Genomic DNA, 17,084 nt, shown 5'->3' with positions numbered 1-17,084 from the left:
GGGATCAGTGGCTTAGATTGTGGTTCTTGGTCTGGCTATGATTTGTGGTGGTGGTTCCCAAATACTGGCTTATGGATCAGAGTCATGTGGACAGTTTGTTAAAAATGCATGTTTCTGCCCACCCCATCCCCAAAATATGATTCATTAGGTTGGGGTGGGGCCCTGGCATCTATTTTTAACAAACTCTGGGTAGGGTGACTACATAATTTTTTGTCCAAATTGGGACATTTTGAGAGTGCAAGGGGACATTATTAATTATACCTGGGAAACCAGGGTATATGTTCACTCTCTTGCCATAATAGGGGAGCCCTCGGTAAGGGGTGTGATTTTAGGTGGGAGGATGTAGCAAGGCTGGCATTCTTTCTACTAGGTTTCTGCAGGTGGAAATTGTTAGTTGAACACAAGTGATCAGCTACATCAGTTCTAAGTAGTAGAAGTTTATAAAGTGTGAATAAAGCACTATTCCTTCCTTAAGGAATAGATAATGAAATAATGGATGATCACAGCTCACATGTTGACTCTGTAGTATAAACGAGAATGTCTTTAGGGGAAGGAATGATCTGAAATTGAGATTTCATGCCTGATGTAAACTAAATTAATTTATAAAAGCTCAGAAGAGATAGGTCTTTAAAATTGGGAGAAGTTTGGGTATTTTTGTTAGAGGACATTAAGGGTCAAATATAAGTATGTTTTCAATTCATTGAGAGCTGAACTAGCATGGTAAATATAACACCTACGTCATTGCTTCATAGTGTTAATTATGATGATAAAACTTGTTTTATGGAAGCAATAGTTCGCAGTATCGTTTTTTAATATCCACACCATGTAAAGAATGATTCATCATAGGTTCACATCCCAGGTACACATGTTTTAACATTCTTCTTTGTTCTTTTCCACCTTCAAGGGGTTTCACTCTTGTAATACCAGAGTAGTTTTAAATCTGTCTCCAGTGTCTCTCTCATTAATTGCACTTTTTTATTAAATCACACCAACACCCACTTAATGTTGCCTGAATACCTGACATATCTCTGACACTTCTTCCTTTATTCTTTTATCCATAGTACAATTAATAGACCCTTTGCTATTTCACTAATTCTAATTAGTGGTCTTAATCTCCGAAAGGATTTCATTTTGTCTGCATTTAGAAATGTTTTATGCTTTAATTTATATATGCATTTAATTTAATTTCTTTCCCCTTCTAAAGGTTAAAGTATGATATTGCTGTATTGTTTCAAGCCCCTTTGGACTTCTGCATTGAGACTGTTTGAAACAATGTGGAAAATGTTTTTGGTGGGTGGATTGGAATATGAAAATTTGCCTTTTGACATTTAATTTGATTAAATAGTGAAGAGTCTGAGGCATGTATATATCGGTTTTTGTGCCAGACATATTTAAGGTGTAGGACGAAAAAAGATACATAAGAATGTGTTCTAATTTTAACATCCCTAGACGGAGACCTGGCCTTGCAGGGAAGCATTGGGAGCCTGTCCCTGAGTGACCTCACAGCCCATGGGGAGCTCTACAGAGAGCGGCTCACTACGAGTGGGGAAGAAGCGCTCATCTTCCAGACTTTTAAGTAAAAATATCAGTTTTTCTCATTTGACATTTCGTCATATTTGCTTGCTACTTTAAATTCTTGTTGGCTAAACAATAAAAGTTTAAAAAAACTTCCCCTTCTTAGGTAAAATTGATATGACCTAGTTGCAGGGAATCCTGATTTATAGTAAAACTGATCTGTGTTGAAGCAGGCTACTCAGTCTTCATAAACAGATGGTGTGTGATTGAAATAATTTTTTTTTAAGTAATCCCTCCACCCAACATGGGGCTTGAACTCACAACCCTGAGATAAGAGTTGCAAGCTCCACTGACTGAGCCAGCCAGATGCCCCGAAATAAATATCAGAAAGCCTAGGCTCTCATGCCGGCTTCACGCTGACTTGTTATGTGAACTTAGGTGAGTCACTTAATCTCCATGAATCAGTTTTTCTATCTAAATATTGAAGGGACAAAGATCAGTTTCCATCTAGCTTTCAATGTTCTGGAATGATTTCAGCCTGAAAAAGTTGTTGAAGATGTGAATGTTAAATTATATTACACATTTTTTTCTATAGAAAGACAATCTATATTAAATCTTTTCAGTTTTAGAATTTAGAAGACATTTTTAGACTATGTAGTTTTTTTAAGATTTTATTTATTTGAGAGAGAGAGAGAGACAGATAGTGACAGAGATAGCAAGAGAGAGCATGAGCGGGGAGGAGAGGGAAAAGCAGGCTCCCGCCGAGCAGGGAGCCTGACATGGGGCTCGATCCCAGGACCCTGGGATCATGACCTGAACCAAAGGCAGCAGCTTAACCGACTGAGCCACCCAGGCGCCCCCTAGACCTATGTAGTTTTTAAAGAATGGTTTCTTCAGAAGGCTGAAAGTTTAAAATGGTAGGTTTTCAACATTTTGGGGAGCTGTTAGAAAATAGAGATATCCAGCTCTGCCCCCAAATATTCTGTTCTAGGGGAGTGCTCATTTTTTTTTCTTTAACATTTGCTAAAGTGTTTCTAATGTTTAACTAGAGTTGAGAAAAACTTGTCCCCAAAGATGTCTGAGAACTTTTTTTCATTTTTCAGGGGAAGTATATCATACTTCACTGAGAATATAGATTGACGTGTTTATATTATTACCTACCACAGTGGTGTAATTCTATGATAAATGAGATAATTAAAAGTCATAACTATCAGCTTGGCGCAAAATAGGCGCTTAAGCAAATGTGAATTTCTTTCCCCTGTGACTATGTCCCGTATAATTTATTATGATGATGTCATGTCTTTTAAATTGAAAACCATTCATAAAAGTTTTCTAATTTGTCTTGGAATGTAGATGCTAAACCTCTTTGGCCTACATTTCACTGAAGTAAAAAGAAGACATCTTTCTGCCTCCAGGAGACCGTTTTCCCCAGAAACCTTGATTGTGTTGCCTACTGGTCTTTACCCGTTGTTTCATGGTCTTATTTTTGTTATCTTTTGAGTCCATATTGTTACAGTCTTTGAGCAGGAAGAATCACTTTTCCCTAAAGGCAGGGAAAGAGGCCCCGGTGAAAGGTGTGAGCCACAGGTGGCTTCTGAGTGAGTTCTGGAATCAAGAGTGAGTCTAGTGCCAGGGCTGCCCACCTGTTCATAGCTGTGGCCATCACCCCAGACTTTGATTTCACATCCTCAGCGAGTTGTTGCAGCTTAGAAAAGGAGTGATTATTGGAGTTTGCTTTGTCAAACCTGATTGCGGATTGGCATTTCAATAGTTGAAGCTGTTTTCTAGGGGAAACCCCTAAATGAGCTTGTTTTCTTCCAATATTGACTTGTATCTGGCTGCCAAGTCACCCTTCTGCGCTTCTTCCCAGATACGGCCGGCCTGACCCTCTGCTCCGGAGAGAACACGACATCCGAGTGAGCCTGCAGATGGCCTCCGTGCAGTATGTGCACACACAGCGCTTTCAGGCCGAGGTGGTGGCCTTTGTGCAGCACTTCACCCAGCTGCAGGATGTCTTAGGGCGCCAGCGAGCGGCGATCGAGGGGCAGACGGTAGGAAGGCCCATTTCCCCGGTTTGACTGATCAATAGAACTTTAAGCCTCTAGAGAGAAGTCTGGAAAATTTCACTGCAAAAAGGAAAGGTCTGTAGGTAATTTTATGCTTACTAGTGTCCTCCGGGTAGCTGATTATCTACAGAAGTCTTGTAATTGGAGAGCTTACGTTCCCTCTGTCATGTTTTAATGACCTGTAGGGTTTAGCTTTAGCTTCCTCTAAAGAAGATAAACGAAATTTATGGCCAACACTTAAGACTTCTGGTCCCTTTTAGTACTCTAGTGGAGATACTTCTCTTGGAAAGTGTTTCCAAGGAACATATCAATTATGTAAAGAGAGTTTTTTCCAAATAGATTAGTGGTTCCCAACTTCTTCATTCATGGTTTTCTTAGTGTTTTGGAAGTATTTCCATGGCATGTCCTCAGCCAAAAGACACACCTAATGGTCTTTACATTTAAAAAATAGTAAAGTCTAAACACGTACGTACACATGTCCTAATGACTCAGTAGCTGTTTAAAAAAATAACACATAAGTGAAAGACTAATATTTTTATTTCATTTGTAAATAAATTACTTGCTAGCAGGGATGCAAGCGCCCCTTGGGCACCGTACAGCTTCTCAGACTTGGGACAAGCTAGACACGGCAGCTGTCATTCATTGTCTTACGGCCCTTGCTTTTTATCACAGCTACTGCCAAAGACCCAGTTTCGCGAAGATGTGACATCATTGAAAGGAATGTAGCATGATCTAACGTTGAACGTGAACTACCTCAGTCTAGTATGTGCAGTGTCTAACAAATGATGTGTTTGCCTCAAAAATTTGAAATGTCCTGGCAGCACGCACGTGTGTGCCAGCGTCTTGTGGTGTCTTGGCACAGAGTTTGGGAACCACAGAAAACGTTTACAATGTAGTCCTTTGTAAAACTTACTTATTTTTAAGCTTCATTAGGTAAAAGATTATAATTAAATAAAGATGGACCGTCTTTATAGTGACAACATTTAAAAAGTCTAACTTTATTTAAATTTTTTGAATGTTTCATATTGATTTAATATAGAATCAAAGTAAAAGGACATTTGGAGAAAAGTCTCCTTCTCAATTACTTTTCCTCAACCACCCAGTTTCTCTCCCTGGAAATAATCAATGTTACCAGTTTCCTGTATATCTTTGAGAGAATATATTTTTTTAAAAATATAAAAGCACAGGGGCGCCTAGGTGGCTCAGTCGGTTAAGCCTCCAACTTTTGATCTCAGCTCAGGTCTCAGGGTTGTGAGTCCAAGCCCCATGTTGGGCTCCACACTGGATGTGGAGCCTACTTAGTTTAAAAAAAATGTGTTTATCTATATACATATAGATATATATCTCTATATAAAAGTACAGTCAAATTATAGGGAATTTGGGAAAAAAGGATCAGTCTTATCAGTGTCCTAGTACCCCAGGTATATTTTAATTTGTTTTCATTGTTTTTTAAATTTCTCCCTATGCATGTTTCCATGGTTGTAATGATAGAATATGTAACCTTTTTTCTTTTTAGAAACTTTTAAAACAAATTTATTATTTGACACATATAAAAGAATATCGGTAGCATGTCAGTTTCAAAGTATGATAATAAAATGAACATTCAGGAAATAAATAAAAATTAAAACATTGCTAATGCTGCTGCACGTGTTCCTTCCCCATCTTATTCCTGTCAACTCCTTAGGTAACTGTTCTCCTGATTTTTGGGTCTTATGGTCCCTTAAAAAAAAGTTCCCATATAATATCTTATTTCATTTGTTTTGATCTTTATAAAAATGCCATTAAGCTGTGTTTAATGTTCTGTTCCTTGCTTTTTTTTTTTTTCATTTTCATTTAGTTAGATACATTCAGGTTGTTACACATGATGGCCTTTCATTTAATTTCACTGTTGTAGTTCATTGTGTGTAGCACAGATTTATCCATTTTCCTGTTGAACATTTGGTTGTTTACGTGTTTTGCTCTTGTGTACTATGTCTCTCTTAGTGCACACGTGTAAGATTTTCTCCGAGCAGGATTTCTGGGCCATGGGGTATGCATATGTTTATCTTTACAAGATAGTGCCAGATTGTTTTCCCGAAACCATTATACATTCCCACTGGCAATGTATAAAAATTCCTTTTAATTCATATTTGTATGAATTCATATCCTTTAATTCATATCCAGCACTCGTATTGTTAACCTTTTTATTTTGAGCCAATAATGATGTAAAATGGCATTATTCCACTTACGGTCTACTTATGCCTTTTATTTTTACTTCTTATTTTTAAAATAATTTTAAAAATTTTAATTCCACCTACCTATGCTTTTTAAAAAAAAAACATTTAAATCGAGGAATAGCATACAGTACATACAGTAACGTAAAGTGTGTTAATTTTATGCATACACTTTTGAAAGCCATCATGTTAACCTTTTTTCATAATCTGTTTCCATTTCGCTTTGCATTTTTCATAGTGATCCTATTTAATAATTGTATAATCCATCAAGTCAGTTTACTTAACCATTTCCTTGTTTTTTAACATTTAAATTGCTTCTAGTTTTTCATTCTTATGACTAACGCTTCTGTGAATAGCATTGTGTGCCTAGTTTTTTTTTTGTTTTCTTTTCCACTTTTTGTATTATTTTTATGGTATTAAATCCTGTAAATGACTGTTTGGTCATAGTGATGAACAGTTTTGTGACTCTCAATTTGATACTTTTAATAAATGTTGTCTATTAGAATTATGTACCCTTAAAATGATTATTTTCACCTGTGTGGTTTAAGCAGCAGTGTTACTGTGAGGAGTCACTAGGGGTAGGAAGTGAGACAGTGTTCTTTAGTGTGCAATTGGGTTTAATTTCCTGGGTTAAGCAGAAATTAAACAGGTAAGTCTTCGAAGTTTTTGCTATATCAAGTTAGGTAAGACAGGTAGACGGTAAAGGAGTGATCTTCTGTTTTGAACAGTGCTAAGTGTGTGGGCTCCAAAGAAAAGCTGATCTTCTCAAGATCTTTGATCCTAGCTGTTTGAATTACATACGTTTAAGATTTTGCTTTACTTAGATTTATGGGGAGAGCTAAAGACCTACTTTTATTTGCTGGTAAAATTGAGGCTATTTTGAAATTTAAATACCTTTCTCCTGGTGACAGGTGGTATCCTCTATCTTTGACTTGTAACCGGATTTTTATGCCTGTATTTTCTGGTGTCTGTAAATAATGATCGAATAGGACTTGATGTTTCTTTTTAATCTTATTGTTTGAAATTGTAAGAGTATCATGTACCTCGACTGGGCCAAATATGAATTTATTTTTTATCCCAGAAGTGTAATAATGGTTTTCCTGCATCTTCTGATTTACATGTAGTTTCTTTTATTTGTTAAACTTCTTTATTCACTGAACAACTGGGAGTTCAGATTTTTGGTGGAGCCAAGCTGTGGTATTGCAGTTTCAAAATCTTGGTACAAGAATCTGGAGTCTGGGTGTTGCCAGTATAAGTTGTTTCACCAGCAGTGAGTTATTTTTCTTGCTGTTCTTCTTTTGACTCAGTTATTGGGAGGAAAATGGAGATACAAAAATAAGTATGCTGTACATTTGCTTAATAATATATTAATGATGCTTTGGAGCTTTCACAATATTATCTCGTTTGATCCTTATGACAACCATGTTTGTTCATTTCTGTGAATTATTTAGTGACTGTTCATTGACAAATGATCTGCCATACAGTTTGCCAGGTGCTAGGAACGTAATGGAAAACAAGAAAGACGAGGTCATTGCCTTAATGGAGCTCATGTTTTAGTGAGATGATATAACCCAGGAAAAAAATATAATTGGTTATGATTATAGCCAGTGAGGGAGTGGTGGGCCAGGTGCGTTATTGCCATTTTATCAGCGAGGAAATGGTAATTCTTAGCTCTGCTTGTCTGGAACTCTGGCTAACTCATGATTCAGCTTTTCTCTTAATGGGGAAACATGTAATATGTAACCATTAAGGTGTGTTAGAAAAGTAAGGGTTATGCAGTATTAGTGTATTACTTTTGAATCTGCCCCTTGATGCATTGAACTTTATAAAATAGAATTGTACGCTACTGGATGATTGCTTCTACGTGCTGAGGTGGGTGGTGTCATTTCATCCTTAAAACAGCTCTTGAAGGTAGTGCCTATGATTCCTCCCAGTTTACAGGTAAGGAAAGTGAGACCCAGAGACCTAACAAGTTACCCAGGCTCGCCAAGCTTCTAAGTGGCCAGGATGGGGATTCCACTCAGGTAGTCAGGCTTCAGAGCTCCCATTCTGAGTGCCTACACTAACCTGCCAAAATGGTGACAGTCTTTATCTCTGGAGGTGAGGTTATGCATGATATCAGATTTCTTCTATTTGTTTGTCTTTCCCTTCTAAGTTTTCTACAGTGAATATGAGTTAATTTGTAAATCTAGAATTTACTCAGAACAAAGCAAACAGGCAGTAGTTGTGGGTAGACAATACCAACAAAGCATCTACTACAGTTAGAAAATGAAAACGCTATTTATTGTGTTGTAAATTCTCCTACTTATATGCTTAACACCAAAGAAAGAAGAGCTTTTTTATATTATAAAGGCTATATATTTTTTTAAGTAATAAATGTTTTTTATAGGTAACACAAAAATCAATAAAAATATGAATAAGTAGAAAATTAAGACTGTCGTGTTCTCACTTTTATAATCTGTATTTTTAACTGATCAATATATGAGAAACATTTCATTATATTAGTGTATTATACTTTTTGTCGCCTTTGTTGTGGTATAATTTGCTTACAGTAAAATTAAGCAATTTTAAGAGTACAACTCAATGAGTTTTAACAATTATGTAGTGTTATAACCCCAGTCACATCCAGATTTTTAGAACATTTCTGTTATCCACAAAGTTTCCTAGCTTCCCTAGGCAAACAGTCTCCTAATCCCTGAGTCCTGGCAGCCATTGGTCTGCTTTCCTTCAGAATAGTTTTGCCTTTTTTTTTTCTTTTTTTTCTTTTTTTAGAATTTTCTATAAATGAAATCATACATCATAGTGTGTCTGGCTTTTTTCACTTAGCATTATGCTCTTGAGATCCATCCATATTGTTGCAAGTAGCAGCAGTGTGATTTCTTTTTATTGCCAAGTAGTATTCTATTCGTTGAATGTAATACAATTTGTTTATCTATTCACCCATTTAATGTACATTGGGTAGTTTCAAGTTTTTGGCTATTATGAATAAAACTGGGAACATTTGTGTTGAAATCTTTGTGTGAACGTACATTTTCATTTCTCTTAAGTAAATACCTAAGAGAGGAATTGCTGCATCATGTGGTAACTGTGTGGTTAACTTTATAAGGAACTGTCTTCAGAATTGTTCTGGCTAGGGGCACCTGCCAAGAGCATGCGACTCTTGATCTCTGCATTGTGAGTTTGGGCTCCACAGTGGGCATGGGGGCCTCCTTTAAAAAAAAACAACAACAAAAATCATTAAAAAAAAAGTTTAAAAAATTGTTTTTGCTATTCTAGATTCTTTGCTTTTTCATGTGGATTTTAGAATCAGCATGTCAGTTTCTATAATAAAGTCTGCTGAAATTTTGATTGGGATCGTGTTGAATCTGTAGGTCAACTTTTGGAGAATTGACATCTTTGTACTGTTGAGTTTTTTGTTTGAGTGTGGCATATTTCTCCATTTATTTTTTATTTTTTTTAAAGATTTTATTTATTAGAGAGAATGAGAGAGAGCATGAGAGCGGGGAGGGTCAGAAGGAGAAGCAGACTCCCCACCGAGCAGGGAGCCCGATGTGGGACTCTATCCCGAGACTCCAGGATCATGACCTGAGCCGAAGGCAGTCGCTTAACCAACTGAGCCACCCAGGCGCCCCTCTCCATTTATTTAGGTCTTCAATTTCTCTCAGCAGTGTCTGTAGTTTTGAGTGTACTGGTCTTATGCATCTTTTATTAAACTGGTCCCTAGACCTTTTATATTTTTGATGCTGTTGTGATATTTTAAAAATTTCAATTTCCAAATCTCTGTAGACTGTACATAGAGATACAATTGAGTTTTATACACTGACCTTGCACCCTGCAACTTTGCTAGATAGACTTACCAGTTCCAGTTACTTTGTGGAGATTCTTTAGGATTTTTTACATAGATGATCGTGTTGTCTGTGAATAGAGTTTTACTTTTTCCTTTTCAATCTGTATGCCTTTCATCTCTTTTTCTTCTGTTACTACACTGTCTAGGACTTCCAGTGCAATGTTGAATAGAAGGGGTGAGAGCAGGCATCCTCACCTTGTTTCCAGTCGTGAGGGAAAAGCATTCAGTTATTCTCGGGGTTGGCAAACTATGGCCTGTGAGAATATACACGTGCATACACACATACATAAAGTTTTATTGGAATACAGTCACTTTTCTACTGTCTGTGGATTTTTTTACAGTTTTCTTGATTTGATATGGATTTTTGTATCTGTGTTCCTGAGGGATATTAGTTTGTAGTTTTCTTTTCTGGAATAGAAGATAGTGCCTTTTCTGGTTTTGGTAATGGGGCAATGCTGTCCTTGTGGAATGAATTGGAAGTGTTTTCCTTTTCTAATTTCAGAAGAGTTTGTGTAGAATTGATATTATTTCTTTCTTTGTATATTCTGGATACAACCCCTTTGATATATGTGTTGTGAATATTTTCTCCCTGTCTATGGCTTTTTTCCCATTTTCCTAACACTGTTCTTTGAAAAGCAGAAGTTTTTCATTTTGATGAAGTCTAATTTTTTTCTTTTATGTTTAGTACTGTTTCTGTTTTGTCAAAGGAGTCTTTGTCGACCACTAGGTGGCAAAAATTTTCTCCTATGTACTCTATTAGAAGTTTTATAATTTTAGATATCTTCTATTTTGAGTAAATTATTTTTGAATATTTTTATTTTTTAAAGTAATCTCTACACCCATCGTGGGGCTTGAACTCACAACCCTGAGGTCGAGTTGCATGCTCTACTGCACGCCATCCAGGTGCTCCTTGAGTTAATTTTTGTGTATTTTGTGAAGTGAGGGTTGAGTGTTTTTTTTTTCCCATGTACATATCTAGACTCTTCATTTCCCATTGTATTATCTTGGCACATCTGTTGAGAAACAATCGACCGTATAGGCATGTATGTATTTCTTTCTGTTCTGTTCCATTGATTTATATTTAAATGTATGCCAATACCATCTTGTCTTAACTACTGCCACTTTATAGTGTGTCTTGAAATTGGGTAGTATAAGTCCTCCAACTTTGTTCTTTTTCAAAACTTCAGGACCTCTGCTTTTCCATACAAATTTTAGAATCAGCTTGTCTTTCTACAATAAAATCTCTGCTGGGATTTTGATTGGGATTGCACTGAATCTATATAGCTAGAGAATCAACATCTTAATAATATTGAGTCTTTGGATCCTCACGTATGATATATCTCTCCATTTAATTAGGTCTTCAGTTTCAGTACTGTGTTACAGTTTTGGGTATACTGGTCTTACACATCTTTTGTTAAATTGATCCCTAGGTATTTGAAATTTTGATGCTATTATAAAATCAATTTTTAAAAAAATTTCAATGTCCAATTATTTATTGAAAGTGGGACAAATAGAATTAACTTTCGTATATCAACATGTTAACCTTTTATCCTTCAATCTTGCTGAACTTATTCTAGTTCCTTTCGATTCTTTGGGATTTTCTACATAAGTGATTATGTTGTTTGGAATAAGAGAGTTATATTTTTTCCTTTCCAACCTGTAGGTCTTTTTGCACAGACTAGGACTTCAGCATGTTGAATAGAAGTGGTGAGAGGTGTTACCCTTGCCTTGTTCCTTATCTTAGGGGGAAAACCTTCTGAAAATGTGATGTTAACCGAAGATAGTCTGTGCTTGTGTTTTTTAAGGAATCTCTCCAGTTCATCTAAATTGTCAGTTTGTTGGCATTGAAGTTGTTCATAAGTTCCCTTATCTTTTTAATATTTGTAAGTTCTGGGGGTGCCCGAATGACTCAGTCGGTTAAGCACCTGCCTTTGGCTCAGGTCATGATCCCCAGGTCCAGGGATTGAGGCCCCCCCCCCAGTTGGGCTCCCTGCTCAGCGGGGAGCCTGCTTCTCCCTTTCCCTCTGCCCCTCCCACTCACTCATGCTCTCTCCCTCTCCCCCCACCCCCACTCAAATGAATAAATAAAATCTTTAAAAAATTCTTTTTGTAAGTTGTGTAGCAATATCCCGCACTCCTTCCTGATAGTGGCAGTTTTTGTTTTCTTCCTGTTTTCTTGATTCCTATAGCTAGAGGTTTGTCGGTTTATCAGTCTTTTCAAATAATTAACTTATTGAAGCCTGTGTTATGGCCCAGGCGTATTCTCAATGAGTATGCCATGTATTCTTGGAAAGAATGTATATTCTGTGGTTGTTGGGTATTGTGTTGTATAAATACTTAATTGATTTTTAAAAATTATTTATCTGTTTTCTAAATAACTGATTTTTGCTTTATACTATTTTTTCCTCTTCTACTTACTTAGATTCATTTTGCTTTTCCTTTTTCTAGCTTCTTATACTTTGATCACTGATTTTAATTTTTATTCTTTAAGCATTTAATACTATACTACACATTTTTCATTAAGTACTGTCTTAAGTGTGTCCCACAAATTTGAATATGCTACATTTTCTTTATCAGTTAGGTCAAAAGATTTTTCTGTTTCCTTTGTGATTTTTTTCTTTGACCCTTGGGTTATTAAGTGTGTAGTCTACTTTCCAAATATTTGGGGGTTTTCCATTATCTTGTTATCGATTTCTAGTGTAAGTACATGGTGCTATTAGAATATACTCTGTGTGATTTTAGTTGTTTTAGAATTATGAATTCATGGAACTTTTGGGAACCAGGAGCTATTTGATTGTAAAATTAGGGCATTGATTGAGCCTCTGAGTTAATTTTTCTTCCTGTTTCAGGTGAGAGATCAAGCCCAGCGCTGTTCACGGGTTCTCCTGGATATTGAGGCGGGTGCTCCTGTTCTCCTTATCCCTGAAAGTTCCAGATCAAATAATCTGATTGTAGCAAATTTGGGGAAGTTGAAGGTCAAGAACAAGTTTCTCTTTGCTGGTTTTCCTGGGACCTTTTCCTTACAAGATAAGGTGAGCAATCGATATCCATTCCCTTTTCAGTCCAACTGTTTGAGCGCCAGTTGAAGATTTCATATGTTGCCACAAGGTGACTTGTAACTGCTGTTACTTTTGTGGTGTATGCAGCTGGAACAATTTTTTTTGACATTGACATTTCAATTAGCCTTTTCATAGAGGTAGTGTAAATTACAACCCTTACCAGTTGTATGCAAACAACCAACAGAACGAACCTTCTGTCTGTATAATGCTTTTCTCACAGGCTGACCTTATAAATGATCAACTTTTTACATGACCTATTTTTTTTTTCAGAAGATGGGATTTGGCCCGTGGTTTATCTGAAGCCGTTTATATCTTCATAATAAAACTTTATACAGTATGTGGCTTCACAGTTTAAAACTACTTTAGCACTTACTTATTTCTTATGACAATGTTTAGAGGTAACTGGGCTGAAGATTATTGCTTTCACTTGCATTCATGTAGTAAATCACAGACTTGGCGCTGGAGCTGGTCTCGCGAGCCCCTCCCACCCATTTCTGTAGTCCAGGAGACTAACGCTGCTGGAACTTGGGACCAGGTCTTGGTGTTCTGGGTGTATGTTTTAACAGAGCCTTGCTGGTTTCCACGGCAGCTTTGCAGTATATTTGCTTATTGAGAACAAATTCATTTTAACTTGTTAGAAAAGCACTTACTGAAATTCCCAGCTAGTTATGCCCATCTTTAGTCTAATAGCTAGTAACATAGGGAGGGAGCCTTTGAAGGAAGAGGTATGGAAGATTTCATTATGAGCTCTTACGACTGGCAACAATAGCAGTAAATAGCCAACATTTGTTGGATGCTTCATATATATTAGCCAGTGCTAAGTTCTTTACATATTTGTCCATTTTTTTTTTCTCCTTAGCAACCTAAGGGGGTATCTGGTTTTGTTAACCCCATTTTTCGAGCTAAAGATATTGAGACTTAGATAGGGTAGGTCATTTCTTTTGGATAATACAGCTAGTCCCAAGGACAGCATGGGCCTCAGACTTGGTGTGTCTGCCTTCCATACACTCTTACCTGTGGTACGCCTTCACCTCCCACTATTACGGTTAGGCCTGTGTGGGGAGAGTAACTGGGGAAGGCTGTCCCTGTGATGTGCCTTACAGGCCCTGCCCTGCATCGCTGTAACTCTTTTGAATTTTCTAAAGGGTGTGGCTGAGTTCATGAAAATAATTTCGAGGGAAGAACTCCAAAGATGATCACAGAAAAGATATAAATTTGAGCAGTTACTGTTTGCCTCTCTAGGTGTAGAAAGAAAAGAAAATGGAAAAGTGTGAGTAGGGTGCTAGGTCTTACCAGGACTTTGCCAAGGACCTCAGCTTGGTTCAGAGAGTAACAGGAGACTTATGTTGGTAATGCCTAAACTCAAATAATTTTATTTTCAAATTACTGTCTCCATAGTTTTCTTCATTTGTTTTACTTCTCACTCATCCATTTACTCACTCTTACTAAGCTACACATCCTAAGCTGAAAATGCTTGATTCAGCGAGTGGGAGCGGGTAGAGTAAGAAGGGTGCAGACAGACAGCAAGAACACGGCAGCCATGTTTGTGTGTCCTAACCTTGCCGGAGCGAGGGTGTTTGGACGAGGGGTTGAGGGGTGGGTTGTCCATGTATCACCCCACTTGTAGTCACTCAGAGAAACCAGATGCAGTGATCAGAGCAGAGGGTGACGCCAGAGCAGCAGTGCTCAGCGTTGGAGGGCAGAGCGCCACCATGTTTACCGCATAGCTTTGTAGATGGGCCTTCAGGCAGAGCTGAGGATTGAGAACTCGCTTGTTGACCTCACTGTAGGAAGACCTCCTGTGGGAATGATAGGCCTTCCCTGCCTTGATAGGGAGATATAGTCTTCCACTTAGGTATGGTTTTTAAGAGAGTAAAAATAAAATCAGTCTCTACTGGTCTTTCACAGCAGGCCTAGTAGAGTACTGGTAACCTGGGTCTTAATGAAGAAAGTCTGTTTTCACAGTTGAGAGAGAAGCATTTTACTGTTCACTGACCGGAGTCTTAAAGAACATAAAAGAAAGATCCATTTGTGAAAAGAAAGATTGGTACCTGCTTCTAAAAGTTCTCGCTTCTAATGTTTTCTTAGTGTGAGGTATTTATAGTTAATATGACTAGATTTTTTAAAAAAGATTTTATTTATTTGAGAGAAAGAGCAGAGAGAGAGCACATGAGCTGGGGGGGAGGGTGGCAGAAGGAGACAGAGAAGCAGATTCCCCGCTGAGCTGGGAGCGCAACGTGTGGGACTCGATCCCAGGACCCCAGGATCATAACTTGATCCGAAGGCAGACGCTTAACTGACTGAGCCACCCACGTGCCCCAACATGACTAGATATTAAACAAATGTATCAGAACTTGGTGTTTGCACATGAAGGCTGTCCTCACTGTCACCTGGGGACACTCTGTTCCAACATCTTGTTCCAGCTCTCCTGCCGTCACTGCCCAAGGGAGAGTTGAATCCCTTCTTTGGAGCGGTCTTTTGAGCCAACAGTAAGTTCTTCAGGATATCTGTGTTTGTGGTAAATCTTTGTTTTGAGGACTAAATTTTTTAGGAAGAAATCAGCTAGAACCAGAATGGGTGATCAGGTTGAATAATACCATTTTTGTTTCTCTACCCTTCCTAAAAAGGTAAAGGACTGGTGGTGTTCTGTATCGGTTATATCTGCATATGGGCTCGTGAGCTAACTCAGATGTTAGCTTCTAAGAATTGACAAAATATTGGAAGAAATTTTTGCACATGAGTTTCTGTTTTGTTAAATAAGCCAAATAACAGCATATAGTTTGCGGCATTTTAATGAAAGACTTTTCCTATATTTGTTTTTGAGGATTTGATTTTAAGTGGCAGTGCATACACGGATCGCTTTTTCTTCAAGGTATAATATACTTTTTGCCTCCTGGTTATTCTGAAAAACCTTATGGGATTCAGCAGTCAATTCACATTCATATACTTTAAAACGAAAACTTTGAAAAACTAACTCTTTACCACCTTACTTGGGAAAGCCTGCTTATCACCTTTTTGTCCCTTTGATGAGTCACTTCCCTCCTGTGTAGAGAAGGCCTTCTTAAGGACCATAAAGGAAACTTCTTTTGTTTTTTTGGCTTTAGGCAGTAATATCTTGATGATCTGATTTCCTTAAATCCTAGAAAAACTTTTATCTTGTTACATGCAAGTGATTGTTCTGTAGAATTCCATAAGGGCTGCTTGGAGTGTGTCGCTTGGTGAAGTCTTTGTGATCAGATAAACCTATCTGTGGAGCTCACGTCTCCACAGGCATAGTCAAGCTCAGTTGGTCTAGATGAAGTGAAGAATTACTTTCTTCACCAAAAATCACTTTGCATTTACATTTTCCCTTTAATGTATTTGCATGTGTGAGGTTTGTCTAGTGTGCATTCCAGTGGTTAAAGAACAGGAAATAATCCTGAAATCAAAGCTCATGGAGGGGTTATTTGCCTTTGAGTTCCCCGACTCCAGTGTGTTTGGGATTGTTTTACACAAATCCATGTCTTAATGAGTGCAGGCTTGGATTTTTTACATATGCGTTTCCTTTCATTCTTCTCAACCACAACTCGAGCTTAAACCATAATTTCTGTGTCAGCCTTTCAAAAGCTTTGAGTTAATCTCCTCAAGCCATTGATTTATTTAAACCAACTACAGAGAGGATGTAGAGATGAATCAAGTCAAAGAGCAACAACTACTCTCTAGAGTTTAAATAAACTAAGCAAGGGGGAAGCCTTTTAATGTCGAAATATTTAAATAAGAGCATTTACCTAGCAATTTGCCTTCCAAAAAAATGTGGAAAGTAAGAACTGTTTTCTGGTGTGTTTTGTTTTTTTTTTTTCCACCGTTACTTGTAAATCACCGTACTCAAGATAACTGGGAAGGAGAACAGTGTTACCATCTCCTTTTCAAATGCTGAGATGAGTAAACACATAGGGCAATATGGGCAGGAAACCCGTTCTTCCCCTTCCCCCAACATCCCTGTGAAAGTGGGTCGATGGTGGTGAAGCCCTGCAGATAGGTAGCACAGAGGGGCTTGGGTCAAGTTTAAAAGTCAGTTATGGAATCATTCGGGTGAAGAAGATTTCCCCTGTTAGCAATGAACTGAAGGTACTAAGTATGTAAGAAAAGCGTGTATTGTTTTCAGTAGAATTACAGAATTTATGTTACTCCGTATTTGCCCTGAATTTTTATGCCCTTGAACAGAAACATACTAGGAATGGCCAGCCTCCTGTGTTTTCCATTTTGTTTTCATTTGCACAGTTACTTAAAGAGATAAGAAATGTAAGCCCAAAGGAGTGACTTCTAGGAAGTGCAGACGCAACCATGGCTTCATTCCATTGGAACCATATTGCTGTAGATACATTTTCTTAGAATAATAAGCCCC

At 37.6% G+C, this 17,084-nt stretch overlaps 1 protein-coding gene across 3 annotated transcripts in view; it reads left to right on the top strand.

Annotated features, from left to right (window-relative positions):
* The window catches only part of VPS13D (vacuolar protein sorting 13 homolog D), a 243,374-nt gene that overhangs the window by 44,429 nt on the left and 181,861 nt on the right, over positions 1–17,084 (top strand). For all 3 annotated transcript variants that reach the window (XR_015768017.1, XM_028108376.2, XM_028108375.2), the window contains exons 23-25: positions 1,450–1,576; positions 3,386–3,566; positions 12,491–12,673. Coding sequence is in view for 2 of the 3 variants with exons in the window: in XM_028108376.2 (XP_027964177.2) it covers positions 1,450–1,576; positions 3,386–3,566; positions 12,491–12,673 (491 nt within the window). In the remaining variant the exon portion in view is untranslated. The remainder of the gene's footprint in view (positions 1–1,449; positions 1,577–3,385; positions 3,567–12,490; positions 12,674–17,084) is intronic.

Source organism: Eumetopias jubatus, unplaced genomic scaffold (genome assembly GCF_037043125.1).
Source record: "Eumetopias jubatus isolate StellerSeaLion01/CBP00866 unplaced genomic scaffold, mEumJub1_p1.0 scaffold_4, whole genome shotgun sequence".
Classification (NCBI taxonomy): Eukaryota; Metazoa; Chordata; class Mammalia; order Carnivora; family Otariidae; genus Eumetopias; species Eumetopias jubatus.
The sequence above is the reverse complement of the archived record's forward strand: the minus strand, read 5'-3'. Positions and strand labels throughout refer to the sequence as shown.